Source organism: Leucopleurus acutus (assembly GCF_964270905.1).
Source record: "Leucopleurus acutus genome assembly, chromosome: 15".
NCBI lineage: Eukaryota > Metazoa > Chordata > Mammalia > Artiodactyla > Delphinidae > Leucopleurus > Leucopleurus acutus.
Genome location: NC_139157.1, coordinates 5682887 through 5710087, shown reverse-complemented (window position 1 = coordinate 5710087; position 27201 = coordinate 5682887). Strand labels below are relative to the sequence as shown.

Below are 27201 nucleotides of genomic sequence, written 5' to 3'. Positions count from 1 at the left end.
AAACAGTGACAGCTTTACTTCTTCTTTTCTTATTTGCATTCCTTTTATTTCTTTTTCTTCTCTGATTCCTGTGGTTAAAACTTCCAAAACTGTGTTGAATCATAGTGGTGAGGGTGGGCATCCATGTCTTGTTCCTGATTTTAGAGGAAATGGTTTCAGTTTTTCACCATTGAGAATGATGTTGGCTATGGGTTTGTCATATATGCCCTTTATTATGCTGAAGTAAGTTCCCTCTATGCTTACTTTCTGGAGGGTTTTGATCATAAATGGGTGCTGAATTTTGTTGAAAGCTTTCTCTGCATCTATTGAGATGATCATATGGTTTTTCTCTTTCAATTTGTTAATATGGTATATCACATTGATTGATTTCTGTATATTGAAGAATCCTTGCATTCCTGGGATAAACCCCACTTGATCATGGTGTATGATCCTTTTAATGTGCTGTTGGATTCTTTTTGCTAGCATTTTGTTGAGGATTTTTGCATCTATGTTCATTAATGATATTGGTTTGTAGTTTTCTTTTTTTGCGACATCTTTGTCTGGTTCTGGTATCAGGGAGATGGTAGTGTCATAAAATGAGTTTGGGAGTGTTCCTCCCTCTGCTATATTTTGAAAGAGTTTGAGAAGGATAGGTTTTATCTCTCCTCTAAATGTTTGATAGGATTTGCCTGAGAAGCCATCTGGTCCTGAGATTTTGTTTGTTGGAAGATTTTTAATCACAGTTTCAATTTCAGTGCTTGTGATTGGTCTGTTCATATTTTCTATTTCTTTCTGGCTCAGTCTTGGAACTTTGTGCTTTTTAAAGAATTTGTCCATTTCTTCCAGGTTGTCCATTTTATTGGTATATAGTTGCTTGTAGTAATCTCTCATGGTCCTTTGTATTCCTGCAGGGTCAGTTGTTAATTCTCCTTTTTCATTTCTAATTCTGTTGATTTGAGTCTTCTCCCTTTTTTTCTTGATGAGTCTGGCTAGTGGTTTATCAATTTTGTTTATCTTCTCAAAGAACCAGCTTTTAGTTTTATTGATCTTTGCTATTGTTTCCTTCATTCCTTTTTCATTTACTTCTAATCTGATCTTCATGATTTCTTTCCTTCTGCTAACTTTGGGAGTTTTTTGCTCTTCTTTCTCTAATTGCTTTAGGTATAAGGTTGTTTATTCGAGATTTTTCTTGTTTCTTGAGGTAGGATTTTATTGATATAAACTTCCCCCTTAGAACTGCTTTTGCTGCATCCCATAGGTTTTGTGTCGTTGAGTTTTCATTTTCATTTGTTTCTAGGTATTTTTTGATTTCCTCTTTGATTTCTTCAGTGATCTCTTGGTTATTTAGTAGTGTATTATTTAGCCTCCACGTGTTGGAATTTTTAGTTTTTTTCTTGTAATTGATATCTAGGCTCATAGCATTGTGGTCTGAAGAGATACTTGATACGATTTCAATTTTCTTAAACTTACTTGATTTGTGACCCAAGATATGATCTATCCTAGAGAATTTTCCATGAGCACTAGAGAAGAAAGTGTATTCTGTGGTTTTTGGATGGAATATACTATAAATAGCTATTAGGTCCATCTGGTCTAATGTGTCATTTAAAGCTTGTGTTTCCTTATTTATTTTCATTTTGGATGATCTGTCCATTGGTAAAAAGTCCCCTACTATGAGTGTGTTACTGTCGATTTCCCCTTTTATGGCTGTTAGCATTTGCCTTATGTATTGAGGTGCTCCTATGTTGGTTGCATAAATATTTACAATTGTTATATCTTCTTCTTGGATCGATCCCTTGATCATTATGTAGTGTCCTTCTTTGTCTCTTCTAATAGTCCTTATTTTAAAGTCTATTTTGTCTGATATGAGAATTGCTACTCCAGCTTTCTTTTGATTTCCATTTGCATGGAATATCTTTTTCCATCCCCTTACTTTCAGTCTGTATGTGTCCCTAGGTCTGAACTGGGTCTCTTGTAGGCAGCATATATATATGGGTCCATTCAGCCAGTCTATGTTGTTTGGTTGGAGCATTTAATCCATTTACATTTAAGGTAGTTATCGATATGTATGTTCCTATTACTATTTTCTTAATTGTTTTGGGTTTGTTATTGTAGGTCTTTTCCTTCTCTTGTGTTTCCTACTTAGAGAAGTTTCTTTAGCATTTGTTGTAAAGCTGGTTTGGTGCTGCTGAATTCTCTTAGCTTTTGCTCATCTATAAAGGTTTTAATTTCTCTGTCGAATCTGAATCAGATCTTTGCTGCGTAGAGAATCTTGGTTGTAGGTTTTTCCCTTTCATCACTTTAAATATGTCCTGCCACTCCCTTCTAACTTGCAGAGTTTCTGCTGAATGATCAGCTATTAACCTTATGGAGATTTCCTTGTATGTTATTTGTTGCTTTTCCCTTACTGCTTTTAATATGTTTTCTTTGTATTTAATTTCTGATAGTTTGATTAATATGTGTCTTGGCATGTTTCTCCTGGTTTTATCCTGTATGGGACTCTTTGTGCTTCCTGGACGTGATTAACTATTTCCTTTCCTATGTTAGGGAAGTTTTCAACTATAATCTCTTCAAATATTTTCTCAGACCCTTTTTTCTTCTCTCCTCGTCTGGGACCCCTATAATTTGAATGTTTGTGTGTTTAATGTTGTCCCAGAGGTCTCTGAGACTGTCCTCAATTCTTTTCATTATTCTGCTCTGCAGTGGTAATTTCCACTATTTTATCTTCCGGATCACTTATCTGTTCTTCTCCATCAGTTATTCCGCTATTGATTCCTTCTAGAGAATTTTTAATTTCATTTATTGTGTTGTTCATCATCGTTTGTTTGCTCTTTAGTTCTACTACGTCCTTGTTAAACGTTTCTTGTATTTTCTCCATTCTATTTCCAAGATTTTGGATCATGTTTACTATCATTATTCTGAATTCTTTTTCAGGCAGACTGCCTATTTCCTCTTCATTTGTTTGGTCTGGTGGGTTTTTACATTGCTCCTTCATCTGCTGCTTATTTCTCTGCCTTCCCATTTTACTTAATTTACTGTGTTTGGAGTCTCCTTTTCGCAGGCTGCAGGTTTGTAGTTCCCGTTGTTTTTGGTGTCTGCCTCCCTTGGGTAAGGTTGGTTTAGTGGCTTGTGTAGGCTTCCTAGTGGAGGGGACTGGTGCCTGTTTTCTGGTGGGTGGGGCTGGATCTTGTCTTTCTGGTGGGTAGGGCTGCGTCCGTTGGTGTTTTGGGGTGTCTGTGAACTTAGTATGATTTTAGGCAGCCTCACTGCTAACGGATCAGGTTGTGTTCCTGTCTTGCTAGCTGTTTGTCATGGGACATCCAGCACTGGAGCCTGCTGCCCTTTGGGTGGAGCTGGGTGTTAGCATTGAGACGGAGATCTCTGGAGAGCTCTCACCGATTGATATTACATGGGGCCTGGAGGTCCCAATATCCTGAACTTGGCTCTCCCACCTCAGAGGCTCAGGCCTGAGACCCGGCTGGAGCACCAACACCCTGTCAGCCACATGGCCATGCTTCAAGCTAATTCATCCTCCAGTCCCAGTGACCCAGCCCAAATGGTAAAACTGTTTGCAAATCTCTGGGATCAGGTATCTTGGGTGTTCCTTGTCCTGCGCGCAGCACTGCAGTAAGCAATGGTCTCCCTCCAGAGGGTGACAACCAGACATGGCCCACTCCCTCCAACATTCTCACGGCTTTGCTTCTGGCGCTCCACCTAAAAAAGATATGCTTAAACATAATGTCAAAGGAAGGAAGAAAGTAAAGTATGGAGAAAGATAAAGTAGACAAAACAGTGATAGCAATATTAGAATTAGATTAGACTAAGACAGACTGCATTAATAATGATAAAGAGGATAAAGACAGGAGGATAAAGGGACCAGTTCACAAGGAGATTACAATAATGCTGAACCTTGACATGTCTCACAACATAGACTGATAAGTAGTATCATGTCCTGCAGCCAGACTGCTTGGGTTTGGATCCCAGCTCTAGCACTAACTAGCTGCAAACCTTAGACAAGTTATTAAACCTCTCTGTGCCTCAGTTTCCTTATACTGAAAATTGGGTTGCCAGTAATACCTACCTGTTAGAACTGTTATGAGGATTAAGTGAACTAATACACATAAGTATTTACAATAGTGTCTGGTATCATAAACTTGGCTTTTTTTTGTTGCTGTTGTTGATGTTGGAATTGTTGCCCCAAATCATACTAAAAATAAAAAAAAATCCAACAAAATTCCAAAGAAAAATTGGCATGTCAGTAATCTTAGTAGGAGATTTTTAACTTACTTCTCTAAGATACATATGTTTTAAAATATTTGAGAATACTGTGAGATAGCTCCAATAAAATAGTAAAACAGGCTTTATCTTTCAAATCATCAGACACAAAAATGTAAAGAAAACAATCCACATAACAAAAATACAAAGTTGAAAGGAAAAAGTAAATGAAAAATGAAATTCAGAGACCAAAGAAATAAGATGACAGAAGTTAACTAGACATAGCCGTAAATGTGAATGCTTAATATATTAAAATACAAAGTCTTAGATCATATTAAAGTAGAAAATTTAATGATTTTCTACTTTATAAGAGACATATGTAAAACTGTGACAATGGGCTTAAAAATTTAGCAAAATATCAAAAGTACAAGTCAAAATATAGTACAGATGACACTTTTATTATGAAGTTAAGTTACAAGGTAAAATTATAGGTAACAACATTGTATAATACTTTTGGAGCTGAATGATGTAACAATAGTTTTTAATTGTGCAAAATAATGTTCTAAAGTGTTCTCAAATACACAACAATCCTTGAGAAGGTTGGTATTAAATATATACTTCATAAACTTTTACTATGAATAAAGCAATTTTTACAACTATTGAAGGAATATAAAGTAAAGCATATCTGTACATACCTCCATTTAGGATTCATTTTCCAAGCTCCACTTCCCAAAGGGCATGAATATTAGAATCTGAGTGCTTACTTCCTTAGTTGGCTGGGTAGTTCATGAGCAGTCTGGAGACAGACCTCCTGCTTGGAGAATTGTAGGACATTTGATTCTCCCGGACTTATAGTAAGCACTCAGAAATGTGGTTGGGTTGTTATCAGTTACTCACACCCAGGCCCAGGCAGGCACATGGCTAGAAACTCCAGAATGCTGGGAGACAACTGGAGGTTATGAAAACCTCCTAATGTAAAAAGGTTTCTCTGAGGTCTTGGTGGGCTCCTCACTTAATTTTATATATATATATATATATATATATATATATATATATATATATATATATATATATGGTGATAATTGCAAGCTGGGTACCTTCATAAGGACATGAAAATCAGGGAAATTTGCACCTCTTACTGGGAACACTGCATCCTTTGCTCTGTAGGTGTGTTATATCCACAGTCTGTCTGTTGGCCTCTTTCCATCCATGATATCACCATCACTCCTGTCACCTTGCGGGTAGAAAGTCAGGTCATGGATACTCTAGATAGTAGAGGACCCAGGCTAGAGCAAATCTACATGTGAACAGCTGCCAAAGTGCCATCTCTTTTCTCTGTTCTGGAAATTTTGTTCCTATTCCTTATAGTGCTTGATACTATTGCAAAGACCTGGACAAGAGGTCATGCAAGCATTATTGAGAGTGAAGTATATAGAAGTGGAAAAGTGGTGTATCTCTGGCCCCAGAAGAAGCAGAGGAGAGTTTGGGATATTTTAATTCTGAGGGGTCCATGGTCTGTTTAGGTTCAGCTCAGTGTGTGTCTTCCATGGAATCGTATTTTACCCCTTACTCTCATATTTGCCAGGTCCTGAAGAGACATAGCTCACAAGAATATATTAATGTGCAATACCTATTAGAGTTTTGTTAGAAATTCAGATGTTAATCTCCTTTCAACTGTTTCTTTCCCATTTTATTCTTTTATATATATATATTTTTTCAGCATACATACCATGGACTTTTTGAATCCCTTTTCAGTATTGCCTTTGTGCCAAATGGTAAAAAATTAACCTAAGAACCCCCCCCGAAAAGTACTAAAATGCTCCCAATGTAGATTATTAATGATTTTAATCTGTTAATATTTAAAGGTCAATGATTTTAACCTCATTACTACTAGATTAAAGACGTGACAACATACTTCAGGTTGTTACGTGAGTTGGCTAATAAAATCTTCCTGAAGTTCTGAAGAACTTGCTTCTCCTAAGTTAGTGACAGCTTCACAGTTGGCCCAGCCATGCTTTGCCTCATTGTTGTTTTCACATAGCATTTTTTCTCTCTCCTTTCAGGTAGAAATTGAGAAGCTGGATTACCATCATTATCTGCCTCTGTTTTTTGATGGGCTCTGTGAAATGACATTTCCCTATGAATTTTTTGCTCGGCAAGGAATCCACGACATGTTGGAACACGGGGGGAACAAGATTCTTCCTGTCATTCCACAGCTCATTATCCCGATAAAAAGTAAGTGAACAGGTAAAAAAGCATCACTCACTTTATATGGTGCCACTTTTTGACAACTTGCTAATTAAGCAATAAAACACAACAGACTGAGGCTATCCCCAGGTTTTGCAATAATTTTTATAAATTGACTTATGGGGCCAAACATCCCAAATCTCCTAATATATCCCATCATTGATACTGCGGTGCAGCTTAGCGACATAAATAAACTAAATTGCATGGGGTTTACACTAACTTAAAATGTTTCATAGTAAAGACATAAGCATTAACATTAATTTGTACATTCATAAGTAAAGTGTATAATATACAATACAAACACAATTATATTTAGTATCTTTTATGCAGCAGAATTCATAATTTTAAGAAAAAAGTCTGGAATGGAGAAAAGATCAATGTTATTAAATACTTGAACTTTTTGTCTACAGTGAATTATCTGGGGGGGTCCCTTGAGTAATCCTGTCACTGGCTTTATCTGTTTGTCTATAAAATGAGATTGTGCTTCCTTTTTGTGGCCAATTTATTCTGACCTGAGTCCCTACAGACTAGTTGGCTGAAAGCACCCCTTTAAAAGTGTTTCTGAGAAAAACAAATACTGTACGCTAACACATATATATGGAATCTAAAAAACAAACAAAAATGGTTCTGAAGAACCTAGGGGCAGGACAGGAATAAAGACGCAGATGTAGAGAATGGACTTGAGGACATGAGGAGGGGGAAGGGTAAGCTGGGATGAAGTGAGAGAGTGGCATGGACATATATACACTACTAAATGTAAAATAGATAGCTAGTGGGAAGCAGCCGCATAGCACGGGGAGATCAGCTCGGTGCTTTGTGACCACCTAGAGGGGTGGGATAGGGAGGGTGGGAGGGAGCCACAAGAGGGAGGAGATACGGGGGTATATGTATATGTATAGCTGATTCACTTTGTTTTAAAGAAGAAACTAACAAAAATAAATAAATAATAAATCCAGGAGAGAGAAAGAATTGAGGTGAAGGACAGATGAGGATGTATGGCAAAATGTTGATAACTGTTAAAGTTGGGTGATGGGTATGTGGGTTCATCATTCTCTTTACTTTTGTATATGTATTTGAAAATTCCCATATTAAAAAGTTTTAAGAAAAAAATAAAAGTGTTTTCTGAGATTTTCATTGTCCAGTGCAATGGCATCTCATGGCCCCCACATAAGACCCTTAGCCACTTCCAGTCCAGTCTCCTCACCTAGCTGCCATCCTGCTGACGGCCCTTGAAATAGAGCCACCCTACAGTGACGAGATTCCAGGAGGGGGTTCTGGCCTCTTCTCAAGTCCAAATGGCCAGGACTGGCCCCCTCTGCTATCCCCTTAAGCCCCCAGACTCTGCCTGCACCAGAGTTGCTGACCTGCACTGTTGCTGCTGCTTCAGCTTTTGTCACTGCTGCTGATTGAAAAGCAGAGGTTGGTGCCTCTGAGCAGGTCATGGGCAGAGGCAATCCCACCCTTTCCCAGCCAGAGCTGCCCCAGGCATTTTACCCACTGGCTCAGGGCCCAAACACCCCATGGCTTCAGAGGAATGAGCAGGTCCCTGCTTCCCCACCCCAAGTTCCACTCACTCCCAACTCCAGGATGGACCGCTGCCCAGGATGATTGACGGTACACCTGCTTAGTCTCCTAGGATACAGGGGAACCCCATCCTCACTGTCTCAGGGGTAGTCTTGCCATATGGTTTGGCCAAAACAAGAACAAAATAGTTCAACATTGGGTCATTTCCCACAGTCTGGATTACTTAATCTGATCCGTGGTCCCTAGTTTATTGATTCGAATTAAGTGTCATTAGAGTTCTAGAATTTTGGCAGTTCTTCCGTCACTATGTAAATTGAGTCAACTTTAAAATTTGCTCTCATGTCTTTGAGATTTCTGTAAAAGATATGTAACTGACCGCTTCCAATTTCCACCAAGACATAGAAAGTGAAACCAAACAAGAGGACAGTGATACCTGCTGTGAAAAGCAATGTGGAAAGAAAAACGACTCTTCAAAAGCGACTTTATTAAAAACCAATTTTCCTTTCCCCTCATGCATCAGCTGAGTGAAGGGCTAATCTTTAAAGGCCTTCAGGAAGGATATATAATACTGAGTTATATTAAAACCTTTTCCAAATGTGATTTATTCTTTCTAACAAGTCATAATTTTTGAATATGTTAAATTCTAGTAAAAATGCTACATTTTCTAAAGATGATGCACAAGTTTTATCGATAAACAAAAAAGCCCAGAACATTCTCCCCGGGAACTATCTGGAGAGCACATTATCCTTTTGTCCTGCACCCATCCGAACAGCAGCAATACTGGAAGTCTGTTCTTTTCTTTACAATAAACTGTTCATTTTGGGATCCCTGCCTTCTCAGGAGTCTCTCCCTCATAGCCCCACTGAAAACACTGAAGGGCAGAAAGAGAACTTCTAAGAAATATTTTGATTATACCACTTACAATTAAAACAGTCCAAATTAGAGTATTGTAGGCCAAGGTGGATTGATTTTCAATTTTATTTGATTTAAGTATTCTGAAGATACTTAAATGAGTTAAGAGAGAAGTGATGTGTTCTAAGGACACATCCTAGAGGTCATTTGCTGATGAGTGAAAACATTAAGAACTCAGTAAACATGATCTATCAGGGAACAGTAACTATGTATGAATTTGATCATTTACAGTTCCAGAAGCAATGAAAGTTTCTCTTGGTAGATATCCTAGTTTGCCTTCCTGGGCTTCTGCTATTATATACTGATCCTGAATCTTCTAACTCAGCTTGCTTCTTCTCACTCTGTCTACATCACTGAAAGCCAAACTTTACTCAGCAAAGAATAGTGATTAACTATGCAAGATAATGCATGGTTCCAGCACAGTGTGAAAAGTATTACATACATAAACTACATTTTTCAGGTGGAATTCTGGAAGGGAGCTAGTTGATCCAGAAGCGGACTGATACACATAATTGGCATAACATATAACAGCTGTGTGTACCTTATTTTCAAAAGGTACTATTAGTAAAATTTTGGCTCATTCCAGGGGCAAAAGTTAACCTCACCATCACCAGCTAGCAGTTCTTTAACATCTTTTCTTGAATTCTAATTCATCGATAATTAATATCTCTGAAGGCAAAGCAAAATATATAAACTCCCTGTGGAGCTGTGAATGGGATTACCTGCCTATCTATTTCTGGAATCTGGAGTTTATTTCAACTAAATGGAAGGTTGATAATACTGGAATGAGAAATGGACACATTCAGTGGTTCTACGATTTCTAACATAAAAAGAGATAAGAAGACCCTTTACTTTCTGCTTCTCTCCTTGGCTCAAGACCCCAAGTGGGGTCATCGAGTAATAACGGGGACAGTGCACATTTAACACATTGTTCCATTTCTGTTGCTTTATGGCATCACTACAGGTCCTCCTCTTCCTCTCCCACTTTCTTATTTACACCTTCTTGAGTTATTCTGGGTCAGAAACTACAAAAAAATCCCAGTATAAAGTAGTCAGCATTGGCAATGGAGTATTGATTGCTGAGAGCAACAGCGAAACGTTGTAGGTGAGGATGAGATGAGAGGGACCATGTGAGCAATCCAAACTGTGGATTTTAGACTTCTGTCCACTCCATCCAGTGAGGAGAACACAAATCCATCAAAATCTAGCAGAGCAATCCCAGGAAGAAATCACTGGAAGCTTTGCCTATCGAAAGCAGAAGGGGATTCCCATAGCAGCCAGGAGGATAGGAGGTGCCAAGAGCAACCTGCAGAGTCTGGGTTTAGCGCTCTCTCTCCTCCATAAAAGCAAGAACAATAACAATAACCCAGCCACACGGGGCCATTCAAAACAAGTTGCTACACACAGGGGAGAAAATATCATGAATAGTCAGAGGAAAACTGTACCTCAACAACGTTTTACATAGGATCCAGAAGAAACTTGTAGAAACGTGTTTGACATCCTCAGCATTCAGGAAGATACAGCCTCTATGAAACAGAAGCAGAAAGTTACAAGAGGAAACCAGACTCACATGAAAATAAGCCAGTGCTGACTGAGAAAAGGGAAACTAAAAATGTCAGAGCAGGATTAATGTCCCCCCAGAGGCACAGAGGACAATCAACTGCACAACCTGGAATTGTAAATGTAGCCCATCTCCCTCAGAAAAGACAAGAATAAAAAAGAAGGTGAGGAAGGACTATAAAATGGAGAACATAGGACACAAGCAGGAGCTAAAAGTTATAGGGGCTCCCAAGAGGAATCATCAAAACAACAGGAATAGAAATGGTAATGGCAGAAGGAATTGAAAGAAATTTTCAGACGTGAAAAATATCCCTTATTTTGCAGGTAGAAAATGCTCATTACAAGGAAAAACATCTGGACAGGGAAAAAAGTGGTACACACCAAGAAATAAAAATAACTGGGGCTAAGACACTTTTCGTAAGAGTAAATTCCAGACGGCAATGAGAATTGGAGGAGAATCACCTTATGCACATTTCATCCCTGTCATATGAGTAGCAAGACATGATGTAATAAACTGAATGAAAATTGGTTTAAAAAAAGAAGGAAGGAGGAGAAGAAAGAGAAGGAGGAGAAGGAGAAGAAAAAGAAGACTCACAGACCCAGTGAGCATAATGCCCACCTGCCCTTCGTACCAAGGGTTACTGTGGATGTGCTCCAACTCTCAGAGAGTAAAGCCAAGATAAGAACCCCAAAATGAGGATTCATAGTTTGAAAAGCAAGTTGCATTAAGAGCCACTAAATCTAGAGTTAAGTGTAAATAGTTGATGGAAAAGAGTTTCAAAACTGCAAGAAATGTCAAAGGATCATTTTGCAGTAATGTGGCAAAAATAATTCAGAGAAATTGGATATAAACCTTCAAAGTCAATGGAGAAGATAAAAGTATTTAAAACAGAGTCTATATATTAAAAGAATGAAACTGAATAGTCAGCAAGGAAGTGCTGAGCCAAAAGCTCAAAATAAGGTGAAAATGTGAAATCAAATATATCAACTATGAAAATTAACTTTCAGATTGGTTTGTGAAAAACAAAATCTGAATATAAACTCTCTCTATATATATAAAAACAAAATAATACTTAAACATTTAAAAAATAAAAGCTGTATTGGGGAAAATGAAGAAAAAGAAGGCAGGAGTAGTTATTCAATTTTAGAAAAGTAGAATTTAATGAAAAGAAGTTTTATGTGTGTAAAGAGGATCAATTTATGTTGATAAAAATGTTCACAGTAAAGATGTTATTGTCATGACGCTTTGTGCAGTGCAAACCATGACATCATGTTTTAGAACAACAATCAGCTGCTATACTGATATTTTTTGCCTCTAGAATAAGAGTAAACCTCTTGATTGAGAGACAATAAGATGCTGGTCCTTCCTCCACTGCCTGACCTTGGGGCCTAAAATCTACATATAGTCTTTACCAACCCAAGGGGACAGCCTGCTGTCTAAAGCACCAATTCCCAAACTTCACTGTGCACACAAATCATCTCCAGACCCCAGTAAAATGTAGGTTCCACATCAGTAGATATGAAGTGACCTGAGATGCTGCATTTCTAAGAAGCCCCCAGTTAATGCTGCTGCTGCAAGGTCAGGACAAGGGTGACCAGGCCAAGATTAGGCTGGGACTCCTCAGACCCTCCCACAAGATCCTGGGCATGAGAGCAAGGTGGGGAATGAGCTGGTGGAAAGTAGATGAATGATCATTTCTCTTATATGTAATAAACCCAAAGACACTGCTTCATTCATAATGTGACTAATTAGAGAAATGTAAGGTTCAGTTTTTAGGCCTTAAAAGTAACCATTAATAGATTAAAATAGGTGGTATATCAGATGAAGTACTAGGGAAAGAGAACTGAAACACTGTCAATAAGGAAACAACGTTAAAAAAAAGACAAGGGAGATTGCAAAAAAAAAGAAAACTAATGAGATGACAAAAGGAAAGCTAAATTATCTGTGATGATCACAAATAAATGGGAGAAATAATCACTAATCACAAGACAAAAGCTTCGGTGTGGAAACTTCTTTGAGAGGTTGTTCCCACTGATCGTTCCCAACAATATGGTTCTGATGAGAGCTGCCAGTCACCGAGAAATGGTCAGAATCTGGCTCTCTTACCCAAACTTGCCTTCTTTCCCACTCCACCCTTCCAATATAGTTATATACAGTTTTGGATAAATCAATAATCAGTTGTTACACTATTGTGATGACATAAATACTGTTCACTGCAAATCACACAATTACTATGATTGCATTTCTTTCTTAGGCAACTTGTTTTTCTTAGCATTGAAAATTGCCTCTCATTTTGTTTGCTTGTTTCGTATATACTTACTATTTCTTTTCAAATATTTCAGGATCTAGCAAATGAATATTATTTTCCAGATGTTCAGAGCATCGGACAACTCATCAATTTTCTTTCTTTTCCTGGAGATACCCTTTGCACCCTCCCTCTTTCTGCTACTTCTCCTTACTCCTCTTTCATGTTTGACCTCTTTTTTTCCATTGCTGTTTGTCCTATTTTCCTCATTTTTAAAGTGCACATCTTCCAGTAGTTTCTTGTAAGTACATGAAAGGTATATTTTTCAGGCCTTGCTTATCTGAAAATTCTACCATCACACTGTTTATTAGTTTGGCTCCACTGAAAATCATTTTCATCCAGAATTTTGAGGTCATGTCTCTGCTGCCTCCCAGGTTCTTACATTGCTTAGAAAATCTTGATGCCACTTGAGTTTCCAGCCATTTGCCTGTGGCTTGTTTCCCCTAGTCTCTGAAAGCTTTCTGCTTCTTCTCTTTATCGCTGGTAATATGAAATTTCATGTTGATATGCTTTGATATGGCTGTGTTTTCATTAATTGTCCTGGAAAATTTCAATTTAGAGACATATGTCTTCCAGCACTAGAAACTTTGCATGCATTATTCCTTTAATAATGTTCTCCCTCTATTTTCTCTTACTTCTCTGTCTGTAATTCCTGCTACTAATATATTGCACCCTGTGGGCTGTTTCTCGAATTTCTTTATCCTTTTGCTCATATCATCCAACTCTGTCTTAGTTCTACTTCCTGGGAAATTTCCTTGACATTATCTTTCAAAAATATGATTGAATAATTTGTTAATTATCATAATTTTATTTTAATCTCATTGTTCTTTTAAAATAGTATTTTGTTCCCTTCTTTTATGAACACATTATGCTCATTCTCTTATCTCTCCATGAATATTTACTATAGATTTGTAGGATTTGGGTGTTTGTGTATTTGCTTTTTGCTTTCTGACTCATTATATCCTTCCTTCCCTCATTCAGTAACAATTACCTTCCTCTTTACTAGATTTTAAGGCTTTCCCAATCCTGCATATAGATCAACAGGATAGTGTACTAGTGTACTAGTTGTGAGCATAGACTATGGAATCAGACTGCTCACCTTCTAATCCTGGCTGCACTGTTTAGTTGCCACGTGATCTGAGGCGAGTTGCTTTACTCCATGTTACACTGTTGCCTGTTCTATAAAATGGGGATAATATTATGCATTTATATTTTCTCTCTAATTTATTGTCAGCCAGTGGTTTCTGTATTTTATGTTTAGTATTTTTTAAAAGTCTCACCTTGTTTCTATTCAACTTTATGGTTTATAAATTTTTAATTTTTTTATTGAAGTATAGTTGATTTGCAATATTGTATTAGTTTCAGGTGTACAACATAATGATTCAATATTTTTATAGATTATACTCTATTTCAAGTTGTTATAAAAGATTGGCTATACTCCCTGTGCTGTACATTATATCCTTGTAGCTTATTTATTTTATACATAGTAGTTTGTACCTCTTAATCCAATACCTCTATCTCGCCCCTCCCCTTTCACTCTCCCCATTGGTAGCCACTAGTTTGTCCTCTATATCTGTGAGTCTGTTTCTGTTTTGTTACATTCATTCTTTTGTTTTATTTTTTAGATTCCACGTGTAAGTAATAACATACAGTATGTCTTTTGCTGACTTATTTCACTAAGCATAATACCATCTATGTCCATTCATGTTGTTGCAAATGGCAGAATTTTATTCTTTTTATGGCTGAGTAATATTCCATTCTGTGTGTGTGTATATATATACTGTGTGTATATATATTGTATACACACATGTATATGTATATCACATCTTCTTCAAGGCAGTTGGTTTATCTGTTTTCCTTAAGATTTTTGTTTGTTTTGCTTTTGTATCATTTTACATTAAAAGCATACTTTTATTTTTATTGTTTCTCTTTTGGTAATCACAGCATGTAAAGCTATGACTTTGCTTCTGTGTGCAATTTTGAATTAATTCTATTTATTTTTATATGTATGTTTCTCCTTGTCACTATATTATAGTTTGTATTTACAGTTTTGATGATTCATTTGAACAAAATAATACATTAAAATTTACAAATATTTAGAGATTTTTTTTTCATGATCATTTTATTTATATTTATTGCTCTGTGGCAAAAGAATGTAGCTTCTCCTCTATTTACATTTTTTGGGGAATTTACTGAGGCTCTTATTAGGCTATAGGAATGCTCAGTTATTGTCATCATGGAGGCTGAAAAGAAAGTGAATCCTGTCTATGATATAGATCTTAATATATATTTATTCTATCATGTGCTTCAAATAATTTATATATTATTTTCTCTTTCACAATTTGTGAGGTCAAAGACAGAAAATTATGCTAAAGTTTTGCACTACAAAAGCAAGGAAACCACCATATGTCTTGGAAGCTTTCAGTGGGCTAGGCGCTTTCCTGGAATCATATTATTCAATCCAGCTACTATAATCCTCATTTCACAGGTGACAAAACTGAGGCATGTAAAATTTAAGAAAAACATCCATGTCATACAGTTGCCAAATGGTAGAATCAAGATTTGAATCATATCTGGATCTCCTGAGCTTCTTCTCTTCTTTACAAAATTTAGGGCTGCATCTATCACTGCAAATGACTTTTTTTAGGCACACATAGAATATTTACAAAAATTAACCATATCCTAGGCCATAAAACAAGTCTCAAAAAATATCAAAGCATGGAATTCATACAAAGTATATTGTGCAACTAAGATGCAATTTATGTTAGAAATCAATTTTTTAAAGCAATGACTAAAACATTCCCATACATTTTGAAATTGACATATACTTTTACATACCTCATGGGTCAAATAAGAAATTCTAATGAAATTATGAAGTATTTTAACTGCACAATAATGAAAATATCACATAAATTACATATTAAAAACTTACCAAATATATTACATAAAAATATTACAAAAAATTACATTAAAATATTTATCACATATGACATGTAAAGCAGTGTTTAGAGGAAAATATGTAGCCTTAAACATGGTATCAAAAAGAAAAAAAGGGAAAAATAGTAAATGAAGTATCCATCTCAATAAATGACAGGAAGAACAGTAAAAGAAAGTCAAAGGAAGAATAAATTATTAGTATAAAAGCAAAATAAAATAAAAATAGAAAACAACCATGCAAATGAGAGCATCAAAAACCAAATGTTGTTTGGTTTCTTGAAATGATTAATAAAATTGATAAACATTTGTAAAAGCTTATAAATAAAAAATGAAAGGCAAAAATAACCAATATCAGAAATGGAAAAGGAAATGTTATACAGACCGTACAGACATTGATAGGATATCTTGATAGGATATTATAAACAACTTTATCCCTAAAACTTTGAAATTTCAATGAAATGGTCAAATTTTTGGAATATATAATGTACAAAATTGACACCAGAGAAATAGAAAATAAGTTAAGGTACAAACAGTAGTATAACAAGTGAAGAAATTAAGTTAGTAATTAAAATTCCTCATACAGAGATAACTCAAGGCTCACATAGCCTCACTGGTTAGACTTAGGGAAAAAATAATGTAAATCTTGCACAGATTTTCTCAGACAATGAAAATAGAGAATATAGACTCCAACTCATTTTATGGTGCAACATAAACTTGATACCAACAAGGACATTACAAGAAATTACAAGAAGGAATCTTCCAGGAAAATCTCATTCATGAATATCAGTGAAAAATTTCTGAACAAAATTACTAGCAAACTGAATCCATTGATATATAAAAATGATAATTTCTCATGACAAAGTTTCTTTTATTTCAGGAAGATAAGATTGGCTTAACATTAGAAAAATCAGATAATGCCATTTACATTTGTGTATTAAGGGCTAAAAATCAGGTGATCATCTCAAATGATGGTAAAAAGCATTTGATAAAATTCAACACCCATTTCTATTTTTAAAACAAACTAAGGATAGAAGGGAGTTCTCTTAATATGATAAAAGGAATTTTTTTAAATCAGAGCAGGCTAGGTTATATTGAAAGAGCAACCAATCTCCAAAATCAAAAGCTTAAAACAATAGTGACTTTAAAAAGTTCTGTTTCTCATATCTGCTACACACCTATTGCAGGTTAATGGGGGAGGTGGGGTGTTCTGTTAACTATAGTTGCTTAGGGGCCAGAATGTATAATCCTACCATGGACATTATGACTAATATATCATAGAGTCTCTGGATTCTGTTATATTCTTTTGAAGAGTGTCAGTTCTAATTCTAATGGATAGTTAACCTGCTAAACACAAACTCTAAACTTTGTCTCCCCTGTGGTGAACAGGAGGCTAAGTTCTTTCATCTTCAGTTCTTTCACCTTCCAGCCTCTGCTTATCATCTGGGCCTACTGAGATCTCTCTCATGTGTGTAATCCTTAGAGATCAGCTAAGGTAGAGTTTTCTTGCAGGTTTTTTGTTTACCTCATCTGTGGGTCTCTACCTTCCAGGATCCCCCCCTCTAATTTTTTACATACTCTGCCAGCCCAAAACTCTGTTCTCTGATACCTCAATTAAATATACCTTCTACCTCCTTCTGCCTCAGGACACACACCTTAGTTTTTGGAGGCAAAAAGTTTTCAACTCAAAATCTTACCTAGTACACTTCCATCTTGCAAGGACAGACTCCCATCCAGCTTCTGCCTACTTTCCATTCTTTGGCATGGCATTAAATATCTGGCTGCAAATTATGTTTCTGACTTAATATCTTACTCTTTCCCCTCATGCACCCAATGCTCTAGCCAAACCGATTGTGCTATAGAACTTGTCTTGCCCTTTTCTATCTTTGCTCTTCGGGGCATACCCATTCCCACACATCCTCAAATGCCTAAACGTTAAGGAAGCTTCAAAACCCACTTCCAATAGGAATTGTCCTGGAGAGCCTCTTCTGATTGCCCTCTCCCTCCCTCCCCTCAACTCCAGCCCTCTCCCCACTCTGCCTTCCTATTCTCACAGAACTTTGAATTTTTCTCTCTTACGTCACTTAGAATATAATGTTAGAAAGTGATATGTCCCCACAGCATCTAATGTACTGGCTAGTACACAGTAGATGCATCAAAATATTTGCATAATCTATTTAATCAGGTCCATAGCTGCTATCCATACTGAAATTTGTATAGGTGTCATGATCGAAAGTGTGAAGTGGCCATTTAGGCTTGCCACTGTACTGCATATTATATAAAAACTACCTTGTAAGAATCTCTAATATGAAACAGCAAATAAAGCGTATAATGATATAATGCTTTCCACTTATTGGAGAAATTATTTAAGTAGTGAGAGTAATTGTTTATTCATCTACATTCTCTCGTGTGACTCTTTTTGTTTATGAGCAGTAACATACATTTGTGAGATGGTGTACTAGGAGGCAAGGTGACCTGGCTAAAGAATTACAAAAATATCACTGATCTACAAATAGGTCATAAAACAGTGGCCTCATTAGGAGAGCTCTAATGAGTTGAGGTCACCCAGCTATAAAGGACAAACATGCACAGACACAGCTGAAGCAATTTAAACAATACCATTTTCAAAAGCAAAATGGTATTTTTAAAGAATACGCAGTGGAAAAAAATATACCAAGTAAGAATAAAACATGCGAATCTGTATCACGATACAAAAATTGTTGTGAGAATTCTATTTAATTAGAAAGGAACAAGTCCAATTGAACTGCATTATTCTTTATGATCTAATAATTGTACTTATATCACTTGAAATTTTCCAGGTAAATTATTTTAAAAAGTTAAAAAAGTTAAAAAGTAATAATTTTTAATTTAAGAAGAAAATATATTATTTGTTCTAAAAATATGGAAAAAATTCGTGTATTACTTAGGATTATTTTGGTTACAAGACAGAAAAAGAAAACTAATTCAAAGCTTCATAAAGAATTAGGTTTGCTTAATAATTCACATAACTGAACAATCCAGGGTCTCATTTTGGGCTTGATTTAATCTGGTGGCTTGCCAGTGTCACTCTTGTTCTGTTTTATGCATGGTCATCTTAAAGCTGGCTCCCTTTTTGGCCTCAGAATGCTCCAATCCTGGAACTACGTGCTTACTAATTTATACCTGTAGAAAGGAACAAGTGCCATTGTCCTTTAATTCCCAGAAAAAATAAAAGTCAGAGGTGCACTGTGATTGTACCACATGTACCGGCTTAGAACTATCGCCAAGGGGGATGGAACACACTGACTCAATTAACCCAGATCATGTAACCTACCCATAGTACAGGTTAGTGGAAGTGAAAAGAGGTAGCTTCTCAAAACACAGTGAATTCTATAGCAAAGATATTTACTGCACACCAAACATCTATCGCCTCCTTAGCATTTCTCAGTTATGCAGTTATGCGGACCGTGGGACTAACTCTGCCGACGGGCTGTGAATGGAAGAAACGAGATGTGCGTTCCCTTCAAACCAAGCATTTCAGAGCCAGTGCACAGTCCTCTCTCCTCCTCACCCCCATGTTGACGTGAACTGGGTATCTACTATGAATGAGAAATGGTCCTTTTCTGTGTGAAGCCACTTAGATTTTAGGCTTAGTCTATTACTACAGCAAACATTACCCCTGCTGACCAATTGATATTCCCAAATGAGAATTCATAGCTGTTGAGGTCAATGGAATCTGGAATCTTAAAGTTTGAAACATCCATTTTCTGAGGAAGCTTCAGTAGGTGGTGCTAAAGACCATGTTTCTCTGTCCTCTCAGGATTAGTGTGGCCACTGGAGAAGCCATGGAGCTGGTTTCTGGGTTCTAGTGCTTGCTCTACCATTTTCTATAAATTAGTCCATCTCCTTGAGTTTGGGAGATTAGTCATCATCTCCAAAACAAGGGAATTAATATATACCCCAGATAGCTGTTGTGATCATTAAGGGAGGTGGTGTAGAGATGCCCAGGTCAGGTGATAAGCAGGTTCTTAATAAATGTCATGTTGAATATGAGCAGTCATAGCCAGGTGGGGCTGTAAAAACCAGCTACCTGATGGAGGCTGCTTTCTCCTTTCCTCTCTGTCCATTTCTCTCACACTTGATCTGTCAATTGCCTACTGCCTTTAATTCCCTAAAAAAGAAAACCCTAATATAAAAACTGGTGTCCCTCTACATGATGTCCTATACATAAATAATGTGTTAGTGGATGCAGGATGATAGCAATCTGAGGCAGAGACTAGACATTCTCAGAAGTATTTAAACAGTTACCTGGTCACTTGCCAGAGGAAAAATTCCTTCTGGACCTGTGAGGGTGAATAAAAATCAGGCCTATCCCTGTATGAATAGGGAAAAAGACTCAGAGTTATCCAAAATAAAAACAATGAGAATGGAGATTACAGCTGTCCATGCCAGAAAAACACAATAGAATAAAAGAGAGAAAGAGCTAACAATAGCATTATTGCATTTTCAAACTGAGTTCACCACATATTGGCTGTCCCTTTCCCATTCTCAAATAAAGAAGCAAATTCTATCACTCTTCCTGTATAGTGTGGTAATTCAGAACAAGGGCTGTGAAGTCAGACTATCTGGTCAAAATTCTAACTCTGCCACATACCAGCTATCAGACAAGTTAATCACTTTGGGGCTCAATTTATAAAACTGAGGTGAGAATGGCACCCAACTTATGGCTAGTTTAGTGATTAAATGAGATAATACATTTCAAGCTCTTAGCAGAGGATGTAGTGGGTGATAAATTTTATCATCATTATCATCACCATCATCATCATTCTCTGTCTGGATTATGACAACAGATTTTGGACACCCAGGCTAAAATCTCCTATTGTTAACTTCCTCCTTCCACATGAGAGCTGAACTCTAGTCAAGGAATAACACTACTGCAGAGTGTTGCTTGCCTTTTCAGAAGATGCCAGGAAACCCAGCTTCATCAGGATGACTTGTTCCCCAAGAGCAAACCACTTAAGCTCAGGTCCCAACAGGTGTCTGTTTTGCTCAAAGTCCACGCTAGAACCTGTGTTCACTGTGCAGCACTCAACATTCCTCCTGAGCAGGCTCCAAGTCTGGCCCTGTTGTCCACCAGGACTTGGTGGGATGCTGGGAAGACGTGGGGTCTAACCATATGAACACAGGCCTTGGGCTCGTGCAAACCAGACCACAGCTGGTCATTAACTAGCTGTGTGGTTTTGGTAAATTAATTATTTCATCTTTCCCAGGGGGTTATAAAACCAACTGCCCAGGCATTATGTAAGGACTGACAGATCATACAGGTAGGAAGGTTAGCACAGTGCCAAATCGAGGTGGTAATAATAGTAAATTATTATTTTTACCTCCTTGGTGTACCTTCATGGCCATGTCTTTACAGACTTCCCAACTTTGGGTCATCAAAAAATTGATAGATTTGGATTTTATAACTTTCATCCAAGTTACAATAAAAATGTTAGATGGAAACTGGACTAGGTCAAGTATGGACCACTGCAGTATTCCAGTAAGGACTCTGCAGGTCGATACCAAACCACCAAGGCATATTACTGAAATTCAGTTATTTACACAGTAAGGAAAAAAGAAAAAGCCCAACTCTTCAACCATTTCTGTATCTTGCCTACAAGAGAGTTCTTGCCAGATGCCTTGCAATATAGTCTGTTTGTGATCTTTTATGAGTAAACTTGTTAGAATGCATGAGGTAAGCCTGGCCTGACATTCCAAAAAGCTCACTCTGGCTCCTAGAAATCACGCTGTTGTCCTAGGAGCTCTCAAATCACTTGCTTAAATAATCAGTCCTAGAATTTTACCAGGTATTGATGTCAAGCTTAGCACTGAGTAGTTTTTCAAATTCCTTCTTTGGGGAGGAAAGGGCAGCTCCTTTTTGGAAAGTGATGTATTTACCCATCTTCTATTTTGTAGCACAGCTCTCAACTTTCTTGTTTTGTGAAAAGCCTGTGTGTACTGTATCCTTCTTCATAGTCCACTGCTTCTGTTATCTTAAAGCTGGAGCAAACTTAGACACCTTTTCTCAACCAGAGGAAAAAACATGACCGCAATTTTTAGAAGCAGTGCCTGCTTGTCACAGCACATTGTCACTTGGTTTTACTCTGAGAATGGCACCAAGGCTGGCTAACTGCTTCCTTTGCTCATCATTCCATCTGTCACCCAACTCCTTCAAGCTGAACTGAGCCAGTAGTGTAGGGACAGGGGAGCAGGGTGCTCCAAAGAGACAAATCCTCCTCTGCTTTCTGACAAAGCGGGGTACTGATAGGTTTACTCTCAGTTACTCTTAGAGGCTTCAGCATGTATGAGAGCAAAAACAGGCCCAACCTTGGTTGCAACAAGATTGAAGAAGAGTGTGTTGGATGACATTGTTCCTCGGGTTCCTTTATGTCTAGAAAGTTTTGAGTACTAAATAGATCATGCTACTGACTATAATGTTGAGACCATTTTGGTAACTGAATACTGTCATTTATTTAAGCAAATAATATTAACTGTGTATCTATCTTTAAAACTAAGTGTTTAATGGAAAGAAAGACCAAACACTGTCACTGAATACTAAGCTGCCTTCTATGGTCCTAAAGTCAGAATATATTCTTGTCTATCAAAAAACAGAAAAAGTTAACCACTTGTAATAACAAAGCTTTGATGGAAAAGTCTGAATTTTGCATAAAGATAATTCCTTTCTGTATGAGATGAGAGAAAAATGATGCTTTTTTAATATAACACTCATTGGAGAACAATGAATTGAAGAAAAATGGTAACAATTATGATAGGCTTACTCCATGTACATAATAGCTAAGCTAAGTCTCTGATACTTTAATTGAGAACTTAGTCCACGTCATATTTATTTGTATAGCAATTGAGTTCTGTTTTGGAAAGAGAATAATTTCTACAATTTTGAAACCTAAATTTGGTTTGAAAACATATTTTGAATTCATTATATTCAGAAAACTAAAAATGGGTATGGTTAGTGCCCCTTGACTAGCAAAATTTATATTCATTTCAGTCTAATTCAACTAACATGATACTGGGTGCAGCAGTCTCAATTATTAATTAAATATTGCAACATCAGAAAAAAATAATACTTAAAATACTTTAAGACATCTATAATAGGCAAATTCATAGAAACAGAATGTAGATTATAGGTTACCAAGGGCTCAAGGGGAAGTGAGTGGGGAGGGTTTTTTTTTAAAGAGGTATCGAGTTTCTGTTTTGTGTGATGGAAAATTTTGGAAATAGTGGTGATAATTGTACAATACAGTGAATGTAACTAATGCCACTGAACTGTACACTTAAAAATGGTTAAATAACATTTTATATTATATATATTTTACACAGTAAATTGAAAAATATATCATTTAAGATATCAAAATAAATAAAAACGATTCAGACACTAGTAAACCTAACAAAAGTATACAGAATCTACTTGAAAAATACCATAAAGCTTTTCCGAGGAGTTTAATAAAAAACAAGAACAGTTGAAGAGATACATGTTCCTAACTGGAAAGATGGCCATTTCCTCCAAATTACTCTCTAAATTTATTGGAAATTTTATCAAAGTGCCAAGCATACTTTTTAACCTGACTAAATTATTCTAAATTTTCTCTCAAAATGTAAATAGTTAAGAATAATCAAGAAAATATTGAGAAAGAATAAGGAGACAGGGCCAGAATTCTGCTACATTAAAAGATATAAATTATAATCATGAAGAATAATATTTTAGGGAAATATGGAAGGTACATTGATTTTTTAAAAAAAGCAGTGTTAAAAAAAAAGGTATTTTTTAATAGAATAAAATCCAGTGTCTATATATGCCAGTGGATAAGATAGTCTCTATTGTATCTGAGCTTATAAATCTCCAGTATTTACTGTGTTTACATTCTATTTTCAAAATGAGAGCAGAGTGAAAATACACTTTATAACCTTCTTCTTTACTCACCTGTATCTTATAAACATTTTCCTATTTTAAAAATATTTTCTATTATATGACTTTAATAGCTATAATTTTCCATTGTATAGGTATACCAGATTTTACTTAAATAAGCCAGTGTTTGGGGGAACATTTAGATGGTTTCTAATTATAAGTAATACTGTTGATACATCCTATCCTATAACTCTTTCTGCACAGCTGCATACTTCCTTTGACTAAATGCCCAGAAGTAAAATTGCTGGGTCAAGTGTTGCATGCATGTTGCTATAGAACGATTGTGATGGTTTACAATATGGTACCTAGGAGAGTGCCTCTTTTCCCAGACCTGTTTCCATACTGAGTATTAAATTTTCAAAAACTTTTTGTTAATATGATATTCAAAATTATAGAGTAGTGTTTCATTTCATTTGATTATCAATGAAGTTGAAAACTCTACAATAGAAATTGTTCACTTGTATTTATTAATTTGTGTATTGTCTATTTATATTATATGCCCATTTTTTAAATTAGCAGTTTCAATCTTTTGTGGTACTATTTGTGTATCAAGGATATTAACATGTATACCATATGTCAAGAATATTTTTTAGAATTTATTGTTTGCTTTTACGTTTTGTTTATCCAATTTTAAAAGAAGTAGAAATATTTTCATCTATTCCTGATTCCACAGTAGTGAATCATAATCTAATAGTAGAAAATGTTCTCACTTTGCAAAAAGTCATAGCAATAATGGAATTTATGCTTGAGAAAATCATACATGTAACTTACAACCATCTAAGATGAATGTTTTACTACTTTGACTTTAAATTATTTTTTCCTTATTCTTCAACAATTTCTATACATCTGGAAGCTCTATCTTGTTGATTATACTTGAAAGCAGTAAGCAGTACAATAGAAATCTAATTTTCTGAATATAAAGGTTCCCCTGGTTGATCTATAATGTCAGTAGATTTCTCATGTTAGACCCTTTTCAAAACCTTAAATCTTGAGTTCAGAGTCCTCACTTAAATCTTGACAATTGCTTTCAGGCCCATCAACACAAGAATAAACACATTTCTTCTCTTTCAGCTATAGAATCATATTCTCTTTATATCTGTTAACATACTTTTTCAAAAGAAAAGAACTTTGTTTCAAAAAAAAAAAAAAACCTCTTTTTTATTTAGTTCTACTGGGACAGTAAGAACAAAAATACTTCCAACTTAATGGTATATCTTAATTCCCTAAGAATGAGGAACAAAAATAGAACTGAGGAACTGAAGTGGAAATGGGCAATATAAAAAAAATCCCTCCAAGATGAAGTTAAGGGGCTTTTCTAGCGCATACCATGGCTCTATTTCACAGCTACTGCAGAAGTTTTAGAGCCAGTCCCTGGTCATTTAGGATGCCTCAGGGTTCCATTTTAGATGTCATTAAGAGTAACAGTTGAAGCATTTTACTTGTCAGTCTTTGTCATTTCAATAACATTTTTCACAATCATGTTAATTCAATCGGTGTTGCGATGAGATAAAATAATTATTTCTTAATAGCTATTATTACTATCCATGGTGAGAGAGATTATTAATTTATCCCCAGGCAATCAATTAGCCATATGTACAGGGATAAACCTAATCAACAAAAGTTCGATGTTATTATTACTCATATATATAAAAAGGTTTACTCCTTAATATATTCTATATGGCAAGACTCTTCTCTAACATTGGTAGTAGATGAGCATATCTTAGCCTGTTTTATTGCAAGCTTTGGCATATATACTCTAAAAGAAGGGCACTTGACAAGCCAGCATTCAGTAGGCGCTACAGCCACCAATATCTTTTCTGCAGTCACCAGATGGGCTCTACACATGCTCAGATAGCTATCTCTTCTAATACTTTCAATAGGTTCTCCTACCTGTGACTTTATAGTGTCAACAGAAAGGCTTTCTTGAAAAAAAAAAAACCCACAAAATGGAATGAAATTATATACACTCAATTTTATTTATTTTAATATATAAAAAATTAAAACAACAAACTCATGTAATTCTGTTTCGATGTCTAATCTTTCCTGACTAAGCAGTTTATAAAACATTTAGCTGGATGTGGCTGTGAGTCCTTTTTAAGAAGTGGGGTGGGATAGAGGGATGAATAGTAAGAAAAGACAGAAACCCAGGATTTTACACATCTGATTCTGTTTGGCTGATAAGACAAGACAGGACCTAGGGATCTTTTAGCTTGGGGAAAAGTACTATGCCTCACTCTCCTTTTATGTACATCTACACATACTCACATCCTTCTTCCCACCATTTCTAAATGATCCCAGGGAAAACACACACACAATGATAAAAGCATTTGGAAGACTGCTTCTTTGCTGTCTTGGGCTTTGTTCTCACATTGCTAAGTAGAATTTTATCCCTGTGAGCTGGAGTAGACCTTATAAAAGAAGTCCTTTATCCAAGAGGGGGCAATCTAGCATGCTGTTCCCTCTCCTTCATCCTAATAACATCTACTCGTCCCTTAGGTCCTTACCTGTGTCTGAGAGCCTTCCCTGCTTTGTACGCTGGGCTGAATGCCTTTTGGATTTGCTGTTTAAATACCATATCCTTCTTATGAAATCTCAACACACTTGTAGTATTTGTTCAATATCTTCTTCCATACTATATTGTAAGCCCCAAGGGGCTGAGTACTATAACTGTCTTGTTCACTTCTATATCTCCAATTCTTTGAACAATAACTGGTGCATAATGCATTCTCAATAAATATTTGGTGAACGAGGATTGAGTAAACTAATATATGTAAAGTGCTCAGTTTAATTCCTGGCAGATAGAGGTGCCCAATACATGTTAGCTACTAGTATATGAACCATCACACAGATCTGTGCAGTACCAAACCCTAAACGTGTTGAGCTTCATTGGTAGACGTTTTGAAAGAATGTCCACTGCCCATAATACTCAGAATGATATTTCTGCAGGCTCCCAGTTCTCTTCTGTTAAACGAAGTTGCGTCAGTAAAGCAGGGATCAATAACCTCTGGCTTCCTAAAAAGACAAAACAATTTTAGCTTGGATAAGACCAGAAGAAAGGACCCCCACTACCACTACAAAACACTTTACCTGACCTTCTCCCTCTCCAGCTTCCCGTGGTTCTCTGAAGCTCTGCTCTTGAGCATCTCATTACTACAGCTTTTAGGCTAAATTACGGCATTCTATTGTTAGTTATTTCTCAGAATATATGGTATGGTCTGCAGTGTGTCTAAATGCTGTAATAATGAGCCATCATGCAATCAAATTCCATAGTTATATTTAACTTGGTTCCTTGCGTTGAAGCTGAGCCTTCTCTATTCATTGTATTTGTGTTTGCTTTCAAACCAAACAGGAATGTAGTCTGAACTGGACCAGAAGTTGTGGGGTTGCCCTGAGGTGTTTTCATACCTCAACCCCCATTTTTTTGCTGGAGGGGATGAAGCTGACCACACTTTAGTTTTAAACACTTCCTAGTGATTCCAAAGAGAATAGCTGTGAAACCACTAAATGATACCTTATATTCTTGTATTTTCAATTGAGAATTTAGTTTGGTTCAAACTTACCTTAAGTGTCACCCTTGTGCCT

At 36.3% G+C, this 27201-nt stretch overlaps 1 protein-coding gene across 1 annotated transcript in view; it reads left to right on the top strand.

The window, feature by feature from the left end:
• The window catches only part of PACRG (parkin coregulated), a gene marked incomplete at both ends in the record, with an annotated part of 515387 nt that overhangs the window by 275420 nt on the left and 212766 nt on the right, over nt 1–27201 (top strand). The window contains one exon of the mRNA XM_082855582.1: nt 6255–6426. Within this exon, the coding sequence (XP_082711708.1) occupies nt 6255–6426 (172 nt within the window). The remainder of the gene's footprint in view (nt 1–6254; nt 6427–27201) is intronic.